Raw genomic sequence first — 15,548 nt, 5'->3', positions numbered from 1 at the left:
ATATGTAATAGACTAGTACTGTCCAACCCGCAGCCCGGGGGCAGCATGCGGCCCACGGGCTGATTTTAAATGGCCCGCCAGAGCTCAAGCAGCTATATAGTCGTTGCTTTTCAGTTTTCTGCTGCGGCCCTCGGTTTTAAGAAAAAAATTCAATGGCCCATGGTCTCAAAAAGGTTGGACAGCACTGTAATAGACAAACATGTCTTATCCTAACAGAGGAGTATGCATTTCATTCATGCACCTGCACATAATAGTATGATAAATAATGCAGGTTCAATGTTAGACTATAAAAACCATACGCTTACCCTAACGTTTGTTTGTACCATCAATGATTTCAAAAACGAAAAACGTCAAGGATATAAAACAAATCTTGAAAACTTTATAATTTCTTTCATCAACTGAAAATTTATATCCAGACTGTCGCCAGGTGACTCCTAAGGATACTAATGCCATCTTGTTCTCATTTCAAACCAAACGGACGCTATCGTTGTAGCAACAAAACAGATTGTTCACTGTGTTTTCCAGTTTCTAGACCAGTTCATATTGAGAAAACTGTCGTCTGCATCCAATATTAATCTTTACAAATTACGGTGTTTCCTCGAAAGGCTTATATAGCGACAATCTCGCAGTGGAAAGAACACAAAACAAACTCGTACTGTATTATGTACAGTGCCCAACCCACGCATTCCAACCAATCGAACTCGCGTAAAAGAAGTTGAAGGTCATAGCTGGAGTAAATAAGTATACCCTTTCGTCTCCAGTCGACCTTTTTTCCCCAAGGAAATTTCATTATTCAAGGTTGGAACCATTGTAAGTATGATTATTCGAGTATAAAACATTATAACTACTAATTACTAACTACTGCTTTGATTGACTTTGAGTCATCTTTGTCACAAAACAATATTTTATCATGTGTATAAATGACCGCTGAGACTGTGAGCGTGACAACATATTTAAATTTGTTGACTGACCCGTACCGTCCCCAAAAAATGACATTAAATTATATAAAACAGACTTGTAGGGAAGTGGCGCAGGAATTAGTTTGATTGTCATGGTCTTAATATGTCGTTAATTGTATACTATATGGGTGGGTGAGAGAATGTCGGCCTAAAGACGGTAAGGTTCACTTATGTAGTTATGCTCAAATATATTGTTAAAAATGCATTTTCCGGGAGTAATATTAACTTGTTTGGATTTACAGGGGCCTATTATTGCATATTTATATCCCCCTCCCCCCCCCTCCCCATTAACCCTAAGATGTTGTGTCAGGAACTGACCAAAAGTTAAAATCTACCAATTTGGAGATCAGCAAATTGCTCTATAACAAACACGAATTTGCAAACACGTCAAAGATCCAAACATTTTTTTATTATTATAATGCCTTAAACTAGCGTAATGTGTGATATTCATACATTTCTTCGAGTGAATAAGACAGTGAAAAGAATGAAGTCCCATGTTTTTCCAATATACGGTAATTTTGGGGGTAAATCTTCAAAGAGTATATATTAGAATTCACTTCGCTTTGATTTACTCAGAAATAAAAGCATAATCTAGGCGAATCAAAGACAAAATAGTTTCAATCTAAGTCGTTGTTGTAAACGAGCCGTAAATTAATAGTCGAGCTGATACTTAACAACACCCTTCGCGAAAGGGTTAATTCGTGTTTATACGCTATAGGTTGGCGCCAACAATCGCCAAAAAGGCAGCCCAGAAGTTTATGCCTTTTAAGCTGGAGATCAGATCTATAAAAATTACATAGCTGGTGACTCAAAAGTTATCAAATTATTATATGCTGTGTCAATTTTGGTCCAAAAAGTTCACATACTTTTGCAGTGTAACATATTTTCGAGCCGAAAAAAATAAACGTCACTGATGTATTACTTTCACCATCTTGGCAATGCATCTTCCAGTGTTGAATACAAGCCTAACCCGCTTAATTCAAAACTCAATTTCAGTCAAGGCACATCAGTTAAAATAATCAAAATTATCTTAGAAAATGTTGCCAGTTCTCATGATGTACGTATTGCGTTGTATTTGGCCGGTTAAGACAATGAAATGGAGTTTTGTCATTTCGTAGTCTAATAAGGCCAGATACCCACCATCTGGGGTTTGCACAAATACCGTAATTCCATGCAAGAATTTATCAAGCAAGGTACTGTTTTAAAAAAAGTACCTTTTTTGGACTCCGGGTCCATTGAGTTACTAAAGCTGCTTCGAGTTATTCCCCATTGCTTGCGCTTAGCTCTGTAGTTATCACATTACCAATTGTTTTTCAATTGGCCTCAATGCTCAAGTTTGTTGAAATAAATATACATTTTATTCATCTTCAGCATGCGTGTAATACACTGCCGTATAGAACAATGCTAGATTGCTACTTTGGTAAGAACATTATCAGGTAATGCAGTGCATTTAAGAGAGATAACTCTGCTATAACTAAACGGGAAGAGTTATCTGGTCTCTACAGATGCAGTTTAATGATCTGCATCACATTTTTGAAAAAGATCATAACATGTACAAACTATGATCTAGATATATATTAAAATTATCTCAAGAGACTCAACTTTTTTAAAGCCTATGAGAAACAACAACTCTTACATAACAGACTAACCACAGCTGGTTTTGTTGTTTATTTCACAATATAATTTTCCCTACACTTTAGGTTCCACCCCAACCACCCACCCCAGGGTTGTTCAGTTGGTACTGTTATAGCTGTACAATAATAGAGATGAAATATAGTAATGTAAAAGAAATTGAAGTGGTGGAACATGAAATTTAGCATTTTGCAGATAAGATTGGATATGGATTTTATGGAATAAAATTATAATTTATTTTACTGTTGTTTTTCATTCATTACCATTAATATGATTTTTGATGATGCTATTGCCAGGTATGACAGACTATACTGTAGCAGCAAATACAAATTTATTTATTTATTTATTTATTTATTTATTTATTTATTTCTCCAGGTATGATTTTTATTTTAATAAGTTATGATTTAAAATAGTCATTTTCAGTAATGTGATACAGTAATGTAAGAGAAAATTAAGTAATGGACCACTGACCATCTGAAATTTATTGTGTGGACTTAAATAGAAAAAAGTTACATTTTGGATCAACTTGTAATATTGTTTTAGTTCTTGTTTATTTTAATATTTTATATTCTCTTTACCAGAGAATACATGATACTATGGAACAACATATAGTGTATAACTCTTTGTTCAAAGAACCAGCTTGAAAACAAATGATGATGATAATGTCTAATGATGATAGGTGAGGATAAAATGGCAAATGCATAAGCTACATTTAGTGCAGTCTGGAATGAGGACCCTGCTTTGATGATTCCCATCTTTTATAATTTAGAATAGGAATTGCATGTTTATGAAAACTGTACTGTTAATTAAGGAAATGAATGGTATGTTCTAGATTGATAGAGCCAGAACCCAGTTCCAGAACCCAGTTACTTGAGGTGGCTAATCCTGCTCTGAGAATCTATTGGAGAAAAGCAATAGATAGTAAAAAAACATATCAAGGTGATTTGTTCTTTTCATCATGAGTCCAATTATTTATATTAAAATGTTGTCACAGTTTATGCAGTAAATAAAATCTGTACAAAACAAACTTGTGTTCATAAATATAGTCAATACCTTTAATGATGTTAAATCTCAAAGTATGCAATAATGTAATTATGTCATGCTACTTAACAGCTTGTATTATCTAACGGGGACATAAATGGCACATGTAATATGTATTATTAATGGGGACATAAATGGCACATGTGATATGTATTATTAATGTGGGCATAAATGGCACATGTGATATGTGTTTTTAATGGGGACATAAATGGCACATGTGATATGTATTATTAATTGGGACATAAATGGCACATGTGATATGTATTATTAATGGGGACATAAATGGCACATGTGATATGTATGAGTATGTGGCATTTGTCAGTACATTATTAGTTTTCATTGATTATGTAGTTGAGGTTTGTCTTGTCTATGTTATTAATATTTTTTACAATAAAATAATGATAACTATAAAGCTGTCAATAATGAAAGAAATAAAAGTTTAAGTGATGTTTTAGCCATTGCTCCTAAAACACAAATCAGTTAACAATTTTTTTATGAAAACTTCAAAAAGTAAAAACAATGAAACAAGGTCTCTGAAATGGAGACAGAAATAAATGAATACATATATATATATATATATATATATATATATATATATATATATATATATATGTTGTTTTTATTTGCTATAACCATAAAAAAGTATATACCATTCTGTATATTTGTGTTCTATTACTGTATATACCATTCTGTACATTGGTGTTCCATTACCGTATATATCATTCTATATATTGGTGTTCCATTACTGTATATGCCATTCTGTATATTGGTGTTCCATTACTGTATATACCATTCAGTATATTGGTGTCCCAGTACTGTATATACCTTTCTGTATATTGGTGTTCCATTACTGTATATACCATTCAGTATGTTGGTGTTCCATTACTGTATATACCATTCACTATGTTGGTGTTCCATTACTGTATATACCATTCAGTATACTGGTGTTCCAGTACTGTATATACCTTTCTGTATATTGGTGTTCCAGTACTGTATATACCATTCTGTATATTGGTGTTCCATTACTGTATATACCATTCACTATGTTGGTGTTCCATTACTGTATATACCATTCTGTATATTGGTGTTCCATTACTGTATATACCATTCAGTATGTTGGTGTTCCATTACTGTATATACCATTCACTATGTTGGTGTTCCATTACTGTATATACCATTCAGTATACTGGTGTTCCAGTACTGTATATACCTTTCTGTATATTGGTGTTCCAGTACTGTATATACCATTCTGTATATTGGTGTTCCATTACTGTATATACCATTCTGTATATTGGTATTCCATTACTGTATATACCATTCTGTATATTGGTGTTCCATTACTGTATATACCATTCACTATGTTGGTGTTCCATTACTGTATATACCATTCAGTATACTGGTGTTCCTGTACTGTATATACCTTTCTGTATATTGGTGTTCCAGTACTGTATATACCATTCTGTATATTGGTGTTCCATTACTGTATATACCATTCACTATGTTGGTGTTCCATTACTGTAGACCAGCACTATCCTGTACATTAATGTCAACAGAGGAACATCAAGAACAGCAAACTGAAATTTTGAAAAGTTTATAATTCAGCATCTATAATCTCATATTGTTAGTGCATAATGCCTGTTTTCCATTAATGTAATTCTGGATTCATATTTTAAATTAAAACTTAGAAAAAAACATCAATGAATAAAGGTCTCCAAACTGGTGACAGAAATAACTAAATATAATTATGCTTGGTTCCATGACTACTGGTAAACATTATTTTTAAAGTTGGTATATTATGGTATACTTTACTTTATATTCGATTGGAGTTTCATTGATTTATACCAGAGATATCAATTTTCATATTAATGTTAATGGATTAGCAACAGCAAACTGTACAAGCAGATGTTTTTATTTATTTATTTGCTCCATTTGATTTCTTTTACACTTCTGTATTTCATCTCAGTTACTCCCCAAAAATGTATGTTTCCTATTGCACTGGTTGTAAAATTAGGATAGGTAGGTACAGTATGTATGTGTGTGTGTGTATATATATATATATATATATATATATATATATATATATATATATATATATATATATATATATATATATACTAAGCACTTCAAGTAAACTGGATCAATTAGATGCAAAGATCAATTTGGGGAGTTTTGGGAAGAAAAGTAAAGTTATGAGGGTGGGGGTGCTAGGGTTGCTATGTTTAGTTAGACCAGGTGAGAGATCATAAAACAGGCACTAGTTTCTGACAGTAAAACAGAAAATTGTTACCAACACCCACTCCCTTTCAACCAATAATTAGTAGAAGAGGGGTGAATGTTGTCCATTGTTTTCTTTCTTTGCTTATAGAAATAAGTGTCTGTGATTTTAACAGTTACAATGTTATATTTGACTACAACCAGAGTTTGTTCTGCTAAAAATGCAAGAAGTAGAAAATACTGTTCTGTATGCTTTATTTATCCTACTTGCATAGTTGTTTAGTTACAAAATCTTATATCTATAAAATCCCCTGTCAGACATTTATTTTATTATATTAATTATGTATGCTTACTAATCCTTCAATGTAAAATATTGACCCTGATATTTGAAATGGAGGAAAAGGGTCAGTACATTATAGTACTACCATGCGTACATACCAGTAAAAAACCGACTTGATCTGGTATTTTACTGCATAACAAAAAAGTAGGGTTCAGATGGGATAAGTTCTCTTGAAGGTTCTTTGCCAAAAGATGTATTAATGTTCATCCAGGACTTGGAACAAAGTCTGCTTTTTTATTTGGGCAAAGTCTACTTTTAGTTATATTTCCTCAGGGGTAAAACATATACTTCTATGCTTCAGAAAGACATACAGTATAGTTCATCAAATTTTGTTTTTCATTGTTAGCTTGTTCAGCAAACAAAAATCACTTTGGGTAGAAAAATGTAATCTGGTACACATTCAGGGTTTCACATTTTTCAATCCTAGGAGCATTTTGATATGTAATATTTTCAACTTGCCAAAGAAGGCTATTTTCAGTGTCCACAAACATATTTCTATTTTAAATACTAAACATTCCTAGAATTTTACCCATCAAAGTTCTTTCTTTCTGGCTTCAATTTCAGGCCCATTATGTAAATGTATGTACATATACATGTATAGACGTTAATAAATTTTCATCCTTATTATTAAATTTTTTTTCGTTTCATCAATTTGTAATTTTTTGGAATATAACATTATGGTTTGAAGTGGCAAAGGTGGGGTCATGTTTTTTAATTACAGACATGAGAGCAATCATAATCATATTTTTGGCAGATTTTAATGGAAGGTTAATCAAGGAATAAAACATATATAAAGATTAAAGTAAGATCAAAATAGACAGGAAGTGTCTCATTTAATTCATTTTCATGTATCTACAGCATGATTGATTTCGTGTTTGACTAGTGAGACATTATAGGTACATTATTAATTTGATGTTGATTAGTGAGACATCACAGGTACATTATTAATTTGATGTTGATTAGTGAGACATCATAGGTACATTATTAATTTGATGCTGACTAGTGAGACATCACAGGTACATTATTAATTTGATGTTGATTAGTGAGACATCACAGGTACATTATTAATTTGATGTTGATTAGTGAGACATCATAGGTACATTATTAATTTGATGTTGATTAGTGAGACTTCACAGGTACATTATTAATTTGATGTTGATTAGTGAGATGTCATATGTACAGTGATAATTTGATGTTGGACTAGCATCAATGGAGAGCAAGCTGGAGATGGTGGACGCAAGGTATGTGAAGTTCTCCACGTACCCATCGATGGCTATGGTGGGAGGGGAGTCTGCATCCTGCGCCATGACGTTTGTTTTCTTCACACTGATGGTCAGTCCAAACTCCTTACAGGGTGGAGGAGGTGGCATACCAGCTGCTGCAGTCCATCTTCCGTGTGTGATGTCAAGGCTGCATCATCAGCAAAGAGCAATTCATGGATGAGAACTTCTATGACTTTAGTCTTAGCACAGAGAAGGGTGATGCTGAACAGGTTTCCATCAGCCCTGGTATGGATGTACACTCCCTCGCTGCAGTCCTTGAAGGCATACTGGAGGAGCATGGAGAAGATGGCAAAGACCGTCGGTGCAAAGATGCAGCCTTGCTTCACTCTGCTGCTGACTGGAAAGGCCTCTGATGTTGCACCATTGAAGTCCATTGTGCTGTGCATGTTTTCGTGGAACCATATGACGACAGCGGGCAGTCGTGGGGGGCAGTCGCTCTTCTGCAGGAGCCTGAAGAGTCTGCTCCGACTGACCAGGTCAAATATCTATGTCATGTCTATGAAGGCGATGTAGAGGGACATCTGCTGCTCACAACACTTCTGCAGCTAGTGTAGTGAGAAGATTATGTCTGCAGTTGACCGGGCAGCTCGGAAGCCACACTGGTAGATGCAGAGTCTAGGGTATGCCAGGGCGATCTTGCAAAAGCCTTCCGATGATTGCTGAGGAGTGAGATGCTCCTGTAGTTGTTGCAGTCGCTATGGTCTCCTTTGTTCTTGTACAAAGTGACGATGTTGGCATCCCACATGTCCTGTGGGATGTGTCCTTGTTTCCAGCAGAAGCAGAGGAGTATGTGTGTGCATGGGCTGGAGCAGTGCTGATTTCCCACTCTTGAGGACTTCAGGTGGGATACCATCGTTCCCATTAGCCTTCCCACAAGTGAGGCAAGCGATGGCTTTTCCAAGCGCTTCCAGGGTGGGTGGTGTGTCTAGTTACTCCATGACTGGCAGGTCAGGGATGGTGTTCAGGGTGGTGTTGGTGATGACATTTTGGGTTGCATGCAGCTTGAGATAGTGCTCAACCCATCACTGTAGCTGTTTCCTCTGGTCTGTGATGACTTCACCCGTCTTGGACTTGAGGGGGCAGTCTTGGAGGTGGGGGGCCTGTCGCCTTCTTGATACCCTCATACATGCCTCTTGCATCCCTGTCTTGGTGTTGGCAGCTGTCTATACTGGTGCAAAGGTTCAGCCAGTAGGTGTTGGGGCAGCAGCGATTAGTTTGCTGAGCATTATTCCTGGCAGTCCTGAGGGCTTGTAGTGTACTAGGGCTAGGTGCAGCCTTGTATGCCAGGAGGGCATTCCTCTTCGCCTCAGTCACAGGCTCCATCTCCTCCCAGTTGGCCTCATCCAGTCAGCATTTTTGCAATCCTTCTTCCCATAGGCAGTGATGGCCGAACTGTACACAATGTCACGGTGGTGGGACCACTTGGAGTCAATGGTGTCATCAGGTGTCTCTTTGGTAAGAGCCTCCTGCAGTTTGCTGATGAACTGTTGTGTCTTCTCTGGGTTGCTTGCACAGCAGGTGTTGATGTGTGGGCGACCCTTCTTCTTGCCATGGTGCAGCTTCTTGGGTATTAATCACACCTTGCTGGCCATGAGGGAGTGGTCCATGTTGCAGTCGGCACTGTCGTAGCTATGGGTGAGGAGGACACTGGCCAGTTCTGCATGCCTGGTGATGACGAAGTCTAGCTAGTGCCAGTGGCTGAACGTGGGTGTCTCCATGACACCTGGTGATCTCCTTGCATTTGAAGAAGGTGTTGGTCAAACATAGGCTATGGGAGCAGCACACCTCCAGCAGTCGCTGCCCTTGCAGTTGATCTTGCCCATTCCGTGAGAGCTGAGACAGGTGGACCAGGCCTCATGGTCAGCTCCTACTCTAGTATTGAAGTCTCCTAGTAAGTAGAAGCCTTCATTGTTGGGGATACTGGATATTGCTTGATCCAGAGCCTCAAAGAACTTGTCTTTCTCCTCGTGGGTGGAGCAGAGGGTTGGGGCATACACACTGAAGATATTGGCTGGGCCTGAGGATGGTGACAGTCGGAGGGCAAGGATCTTCTTAGTGCCTGATGACTGAGGCTCAATGAAGACACATAGTGTGTTCTTTACAGTGAAGCCAACACCTTGCTAGCTAGATTCATCTGAGGGCTTCCCTTACCAAAAGAAGGTTTTGTTGGCTTCTCTGATGGTGGCACTGTTGGCCAGTTGGGTTTCCTGAAGGCAGAGTGTCAGCGTTTGGTCGGGAGAGTTCTCTTAATGACGGCAGTCTTTTGTGCTTCGTGTTTGTGCTGCAGGTCAGTGGTGAATCAAGGACACATGGTCCTGATGTTCCATCTTGGGAAACAAAGAGCTGGAGTATTCTTATTTCTTCTTTGAGTCTTGTCTGGTTTTGAGTTTGTGACCCACTTTTGAAGATGGTTCTCTAAGCTCCACATACCCAGTGAAGCAGGCAGGCCATGGCAGGGCAGCACTTTACTGACTGGAGGCCACCCAGCTTGAGGCGGGAGGTAGCTGTCCAGTGAGACATGGTGATCTCTTCCACTGTTGGAAGCAATCCCTGGCACCAAGCTCTATTCCAATCAAGCTTTGACTTAGAACCAGTAAACTGCTGCTTCCCATGTTGTGCCAATGCCTTACGATGACACTGGAGTATCCTCTGTAGTGGATCTATGAAGCCTAGGCAGGGTGGTATGGAGAATCAGCTGTTGCTCATGCAGCAGATCCCCCCTCTCCATGCAACTGGTGGACCCAAGTGAATGACGAATGCCAATAGAGCTTGGCACCAACTGCATCGCAGGAGTTGCTGGAATGATGTTGAAGTCAATGTCAGACCACCTTAGGGACTCCGTCTCTGGATTTTCTGTTGGGGTTTACTCCCTTAGCCTTTACCGTGAGTGGGTATAGCTGCAAGGCAGAAGAGGTTTGGTATCAGAGTTTTCTTTCTTCTTGATTAGCTGCCATACAAGGTTTACAAGTCCCCTCTACCCGAAGTGACTGGTTTTAAGTTACTAGTGGCCCACCTTCACCCTTCTCCTGTTAGTGGAAAGATGATCTGCTGGACTTAGAAGCTAAGCCACACATGAAGGCCAGGAGCTGGATTTTAGTTGACAGAGGTGATCAGAGACGCAAGCTATATGGGGCATTTCTGGAGGAGTAGGCCACTTGTCTAAGGCATGATTAATTTGCTGTTTGGCTCGTCCAATTTTGTAGGTGCAGTATATGTTACTTGAACTCAGATATGTGACAGGTCCACTTTAGTGAAAGTGAGATATAGCACAGCTTTTGCTTGATATAGTACTGCTTTTGTTTGATACAGTACTGTTTTTGTTCAACTGCTTTTGTTTAATATAGCACTGCTCATGTCTTAATTTGGTCCAGTTGTTGGGAAGCAAGATGGAGTACTGCATATTTCTTGATTTGGTCCAGTTTGTGGAAAATGAGATGCAGCACTGCACATGTCTTGTTATAAGACTCCTTATAATAATAATAATAATAATAATAATAATGCTTTATTTATAGAGGGTGACTCATTAGTCAAGGACTATTCTCCCTTGAGGCCCTCTTAAGGAGAGTATAACAATGCACATTATATGAGATAGCAATAATTAGTGTTTATTTTAACATGTTTAATATTAAAATACTAAATTCCATTATCTATTAGAAACACATACATGCTCATGATATCTTTTCTTAAATACTCTAATATTTTCAGCAGATTTTACATGTAGTGGAAGCTTATTCCACAGAACTGTACCAGAGTATTGAAAACTCTTTTTAAATTGCTCTGTTCTTGATTTTGGTATTAGAAGGTTTCCATGTGATATTGATCTCAACTGGTATTGTGTTGAAAAAGACCTGAATAAGTCCTGAAGATACTCTTGTGCAGTTCATTGTAGACATTTATATAAAAGAACTGCCTTGTGAAAATCTATCTTGACATATATTGTGCACCATTTGAGTTCTGTAAATAATGCTTTTGAGGGATGATCAACAGATGCATCTAAAATTACACGTGCTGCTCGTTTCTGAAGTTTATAAGTCCTGTCAAGCTCAGATTTAGCACAGTTTCCCCATACATTAGAACAATGATCCATTGTTGGAAGAATATATGACTTGTAGTATAGATTGCGAGTTTCCATAGGTAAATATTTCTTGATTCTGCTGAGAAGGGCAATTTCGGATGACAGTGTTTTACAAAACTTATCAATATGGTCATTCCATAATAAATTATTATCTACAGACACACCTACAAGCCTTTCATGTTTGACATTTTCTAATGGATGATTATTTATTGCAAGAGATAGTTTTGGGTTCCCTGACTTGTGTAGCTTTTGTGATGTCCCCAAAATCATACATTTTGTTTTGCCTTCATTAATTACCATCCTGTTTTGTTGTGCCCAGTTTTGGACTCTAATAAGGTCCGAATTTAATCTCATTTGGATAACTTCAATATGAGAACTAGATGTATACAAGGTTGCATCATCTGCAAACAAATCTGTTTGTGGATTCATTATTTAATGGTAGATCATTGATATAGATAAGGAAGAGGAGAGGGCCCAAAACTGAGCCTTGACGGACCCCTGAATGAACTGTGCAAGTTTGAGAGCTAATATTGCCAATGCTTACTTGCTGAGACCTTTGGTTTAGGTATGATCTAAACCAGTTTAAAGAAGGATTGTCAAACCTGTAACAGTTCAACTTTAGCAGCAGAATTTCATGATCAACAAGATCAAAGGCTTTCTTGAAGTCAAGGAAAACAATCCCAGTCATATGTCCATTTTCCATTTCCTTCAGCCAAAGATCAATTAATTTGGTAAGTTCTGTTTGGCACGAGTGATACTTTCTAAATCCTGATTGCGCTTTATGAAATAGAGAGTATGTTTCGAAAAATTTATAGACCTGAATGGCTACATGCTTTTCAAATAGTTTTGACAATACAGGTAGAATTGATATTGGTCTGTAATTTCCTGGATCCTCCTTTTCTCCTTTCTTAAAGATAGGTGTAACCTTTGCACATTTCAGTGTTTCTGGAAAATTAGCACTCATTATACTTAAATTTATGATATGCGTTAGTGACTTTGTTATTTCTGGTGCAGCAATTTTAAGAATTCATGGACCAATACCATCCAATCCAGAGGAATAATGTTAACCTTAATTAGCATATCAAAAACATCAGCTTCACTAACATTAGCTATTGAAAAATAATTATCATCAGGAATTTTAGCTCTTATAAATAATAGAAGAGCATCAAGTTCAATTGGGGTGTTAGTCTGGTTCTGAATACTGTTACTGGAGATACTTATGAAGAAATTGTTGAACATTTCCACATTGTCTTGTACAGATGTTGCTATATCATCATTTTGTTGTTTTATGTTTTGTTGTTATAGGGTTTAATGTCATTTTTAAGCACAATATAGACTATACATGGTGGCTAATATAACTGGTGGAGGAAGAACCTGGGAAAACCCCGGAAAGAACCACTGACCCAAGGGAAGCTACTGGCAAGCTTTTTCATGTACCCACTTTGGCTATGCCTTCGGCCTGAACTCACACAGACAAAGATAAGATGACAGTGATCTATAATGGTGAGCAGTTTAGACCACTCGGCTATTTGGGGCACTACCTTTGTCTTGATATATAAATGCTTATGTCTTGATATAGAACTGATTATGTCTTAATTTGATCCAGTTAGTGGGAATTGCTTCTGTGGCCTAAGCATTTAGTGTGTCTGCATCTGATGAGGGAGGTCCTAGGTTTCAACCCCAGCCGAGTCATATGAAAGACTTTTAAAAATGGTATTAGCAGCTGCCCTAATTGGTGCTAAGCATTAGCAGATCAGTGTTAGGACTGAAAAGTATGGTGGCAGGATAATGTGACTGGGTCGGACATGATGCTACATGTCTGCAGCATGATTCCCTGATGCTAGACATCACTATAAACTGCCCCACTGCAGACATCTTTACGATATGATGAAAATTGTTAAGTCAATGTTAAAAATCTAAATCACACACACATACCAATTAGTGGGAGGCAAGATATAACACTGCTTATCTCTTGCTTTGGTCCAGTCAGTATGTTCCTTTGCCCATCTGTCCATATGTCTATATAGACAAATCAAATTTGGTACACATATTTGTATTCATAAGCAGATGACTTGATTAGATTTCAATGCCATGACAGCATCTTTTTCAATCTTTTAATTATTTAATACTTTTGGGGAATTTTTAAAATTGAAAACTTTGTTAGTACAATTAAGCAAAAGTCACTACAGGTAGAAAACTTGATTCCCATGTAGATGACTTGGTTTGATTCTCATCTCATTTTTTGCAATGTTTTAAAGTTTTGTCTACAATTTTAGGACTCTTTGAATAGTGGGAACATCTGTGTTTTACAAAGAAAAATCTAATTTGTTTTTGTTTGTTGGGACCCAATAAAATATAATTGTATATCTTGGGGCAGCAAAAACATGTTATGCCTTTCAATAACAAATGGTAGATATCGTCCTTTCGTTGAAAACGAGTGTAATACCTTTTAATTTGCATAACAGTTTTGATAAGAATTACAGCAAATCAATTAGGCTTTATGGAAATGCAAACAAAATTATATTTTGGATATATTTTGTGTCTTACAGTGATACTGGTTGTTTCCTTTTTTCTGTCCAGTATATTTGATTAGTTGGATTATAAACTTTATCATTTCTATTATATATGTAACAGTCTTCAAGGAGAGAAGTATATTTATCGCATAGTTCTGTCCTTTCATGTTCAGATTCTTTTGCAAAGGAAAGTATTTTTCAAAATGCTTTTGAGCCTTATGTCTGTATATAAGACACTTTAATCAGTACAGTTAGATACTAATTTTGGTTGCAATGGTTATTAGTTTCCATCAAATGATCGAATCACTTTAAAACACATAAATGCAGAAGTTATCCCAATTGTGCATTTAGTAAATCAATTATTTGTAAACTTTTTCCTTTCAGATAAAAAAGAGAGCATACTTTTAACTTCATAAAAAAGTTTCACAGAATGGAACCTGTCACCAAGAAAGTTTGCCGTACCTGGAATGTACCTTCATCACAATTTGCCAAGAACACCTTTAATCCTATCCGTAGCATTGTTGATGGAATGAAATTGACACCAAATCCAGCAAAGGACATGATTGCTTTGTCAATAGGTATATTTTGTAGATCCTGTAGCATTATACAGAGGGTACTCAGACTATGCTGACCATTGACATTGACCTATAATGGTTCTGATGTCAAATTATGTGATATTAATTTCATTCTACCCAGTTTTGCATATAAATATAAGCATGTAATTGACTACACTGATATGAATAGAATTAATTGACAAATCAATAAGATTTCAAGCAAAATTATTCAGAGAACAAATTGCCAAGTTAACATGCATGTTGAGAACAATATATGAGATTTCCACTATTACAGAGATATTGTCATGACTGATTTTTTCCATTGCATCTAATTGTGTCACCTATGTTAACATGGTGAAGCGGGACCTCTGAGTGGCCAAGTGGTCTAAAGTGCTCACTGTTACAGATCACTGCCATCTCAACTCTATCAATGTGGGTTCGAGTCTCAGGCTTGGCTACTGTGGGTACGTGAGAAAGCTTGCCAGGAGCCTCTCATGGGTCGGTGGCTCTTTTCAGGGTTTTCCTGGGTTCTTCTTCCACCATTTATCCTGGCTGCTATGTATGTATTGTGTTGAAAATGGCGTTAAACCATTAAACCCTATAACAACAAGAACAACATGGTGAGGCAAAGGTTTTAATCATCCATGCTAGGGGCTGTGGTGTCAGCAGTGTTAACAATTTGTGTTAGAATTTCTATCAGTCAGTTACGGTTGTGATACATCCAAGACATGTCGTATGCCATGGCAGCCATCTTGGAAACCTTGCTTTTTAAATTACATGTAAGAAAAAACCAGTTGCTATTGCATATCTGACATATTTCTGGGCAGAAAATACCCCGACCATATGATAAGAAGTCATTCTCCCATTAGAGTGAACAAGAAGATTATAGAACCTGAGATTGCCTCTTGTCCAACCCACAGATACCTTGCCCATGTTG

The 15,548-nt window shown here is 37.1% G+C and overlaps 1 protein-coding gene across 1 annotated transcript in view; it reads left to right on the top strand.

Moving 5' to 3' along the window:
• Positions 1-732: 732 nt before the first annotated feature.
• The window catches only part of LOC149779964 (tyrosine aminotransferase-like), a 66,371-nt gene continuing 51,555 nt past the window's right edge, over positions 733-15,548 (top strand). The window contains exons 1-2 of the mRNA XM_089936682.1: positions 733-810; positions 14,442-14,635. Of these exons, the coding sequence (XP_089792808.1) occupies positions 14,488-14,635 (148 nt within the window). The 5' untranslated portion in view covers positions 733-810; positions 14,442-14,487. The remainder of the gene's footprint in view (positions 811-14,441; positions 14,636-15,548) is intronic.

Source organism: Sinohyriopsis cumingii, chromosome 16, assembly GCF_028554795.1.
Source record: "Sinohyriopsis cumingii isolate HCF-2022 chromosome 16, ASM2855479v2, whole genome shotgun sequence".
Classification (NCBI taxonomy): domain Eukaryota; kingdom Metazoa; phylum Mollusca; class Bivalvia; order Unionida; family Unionidae; genus Sinohyriopsis; species Sinohyriopsis cumingii.
This window is presented reverse-complemented; position numbering and strand designations above follow the sequence as displayed.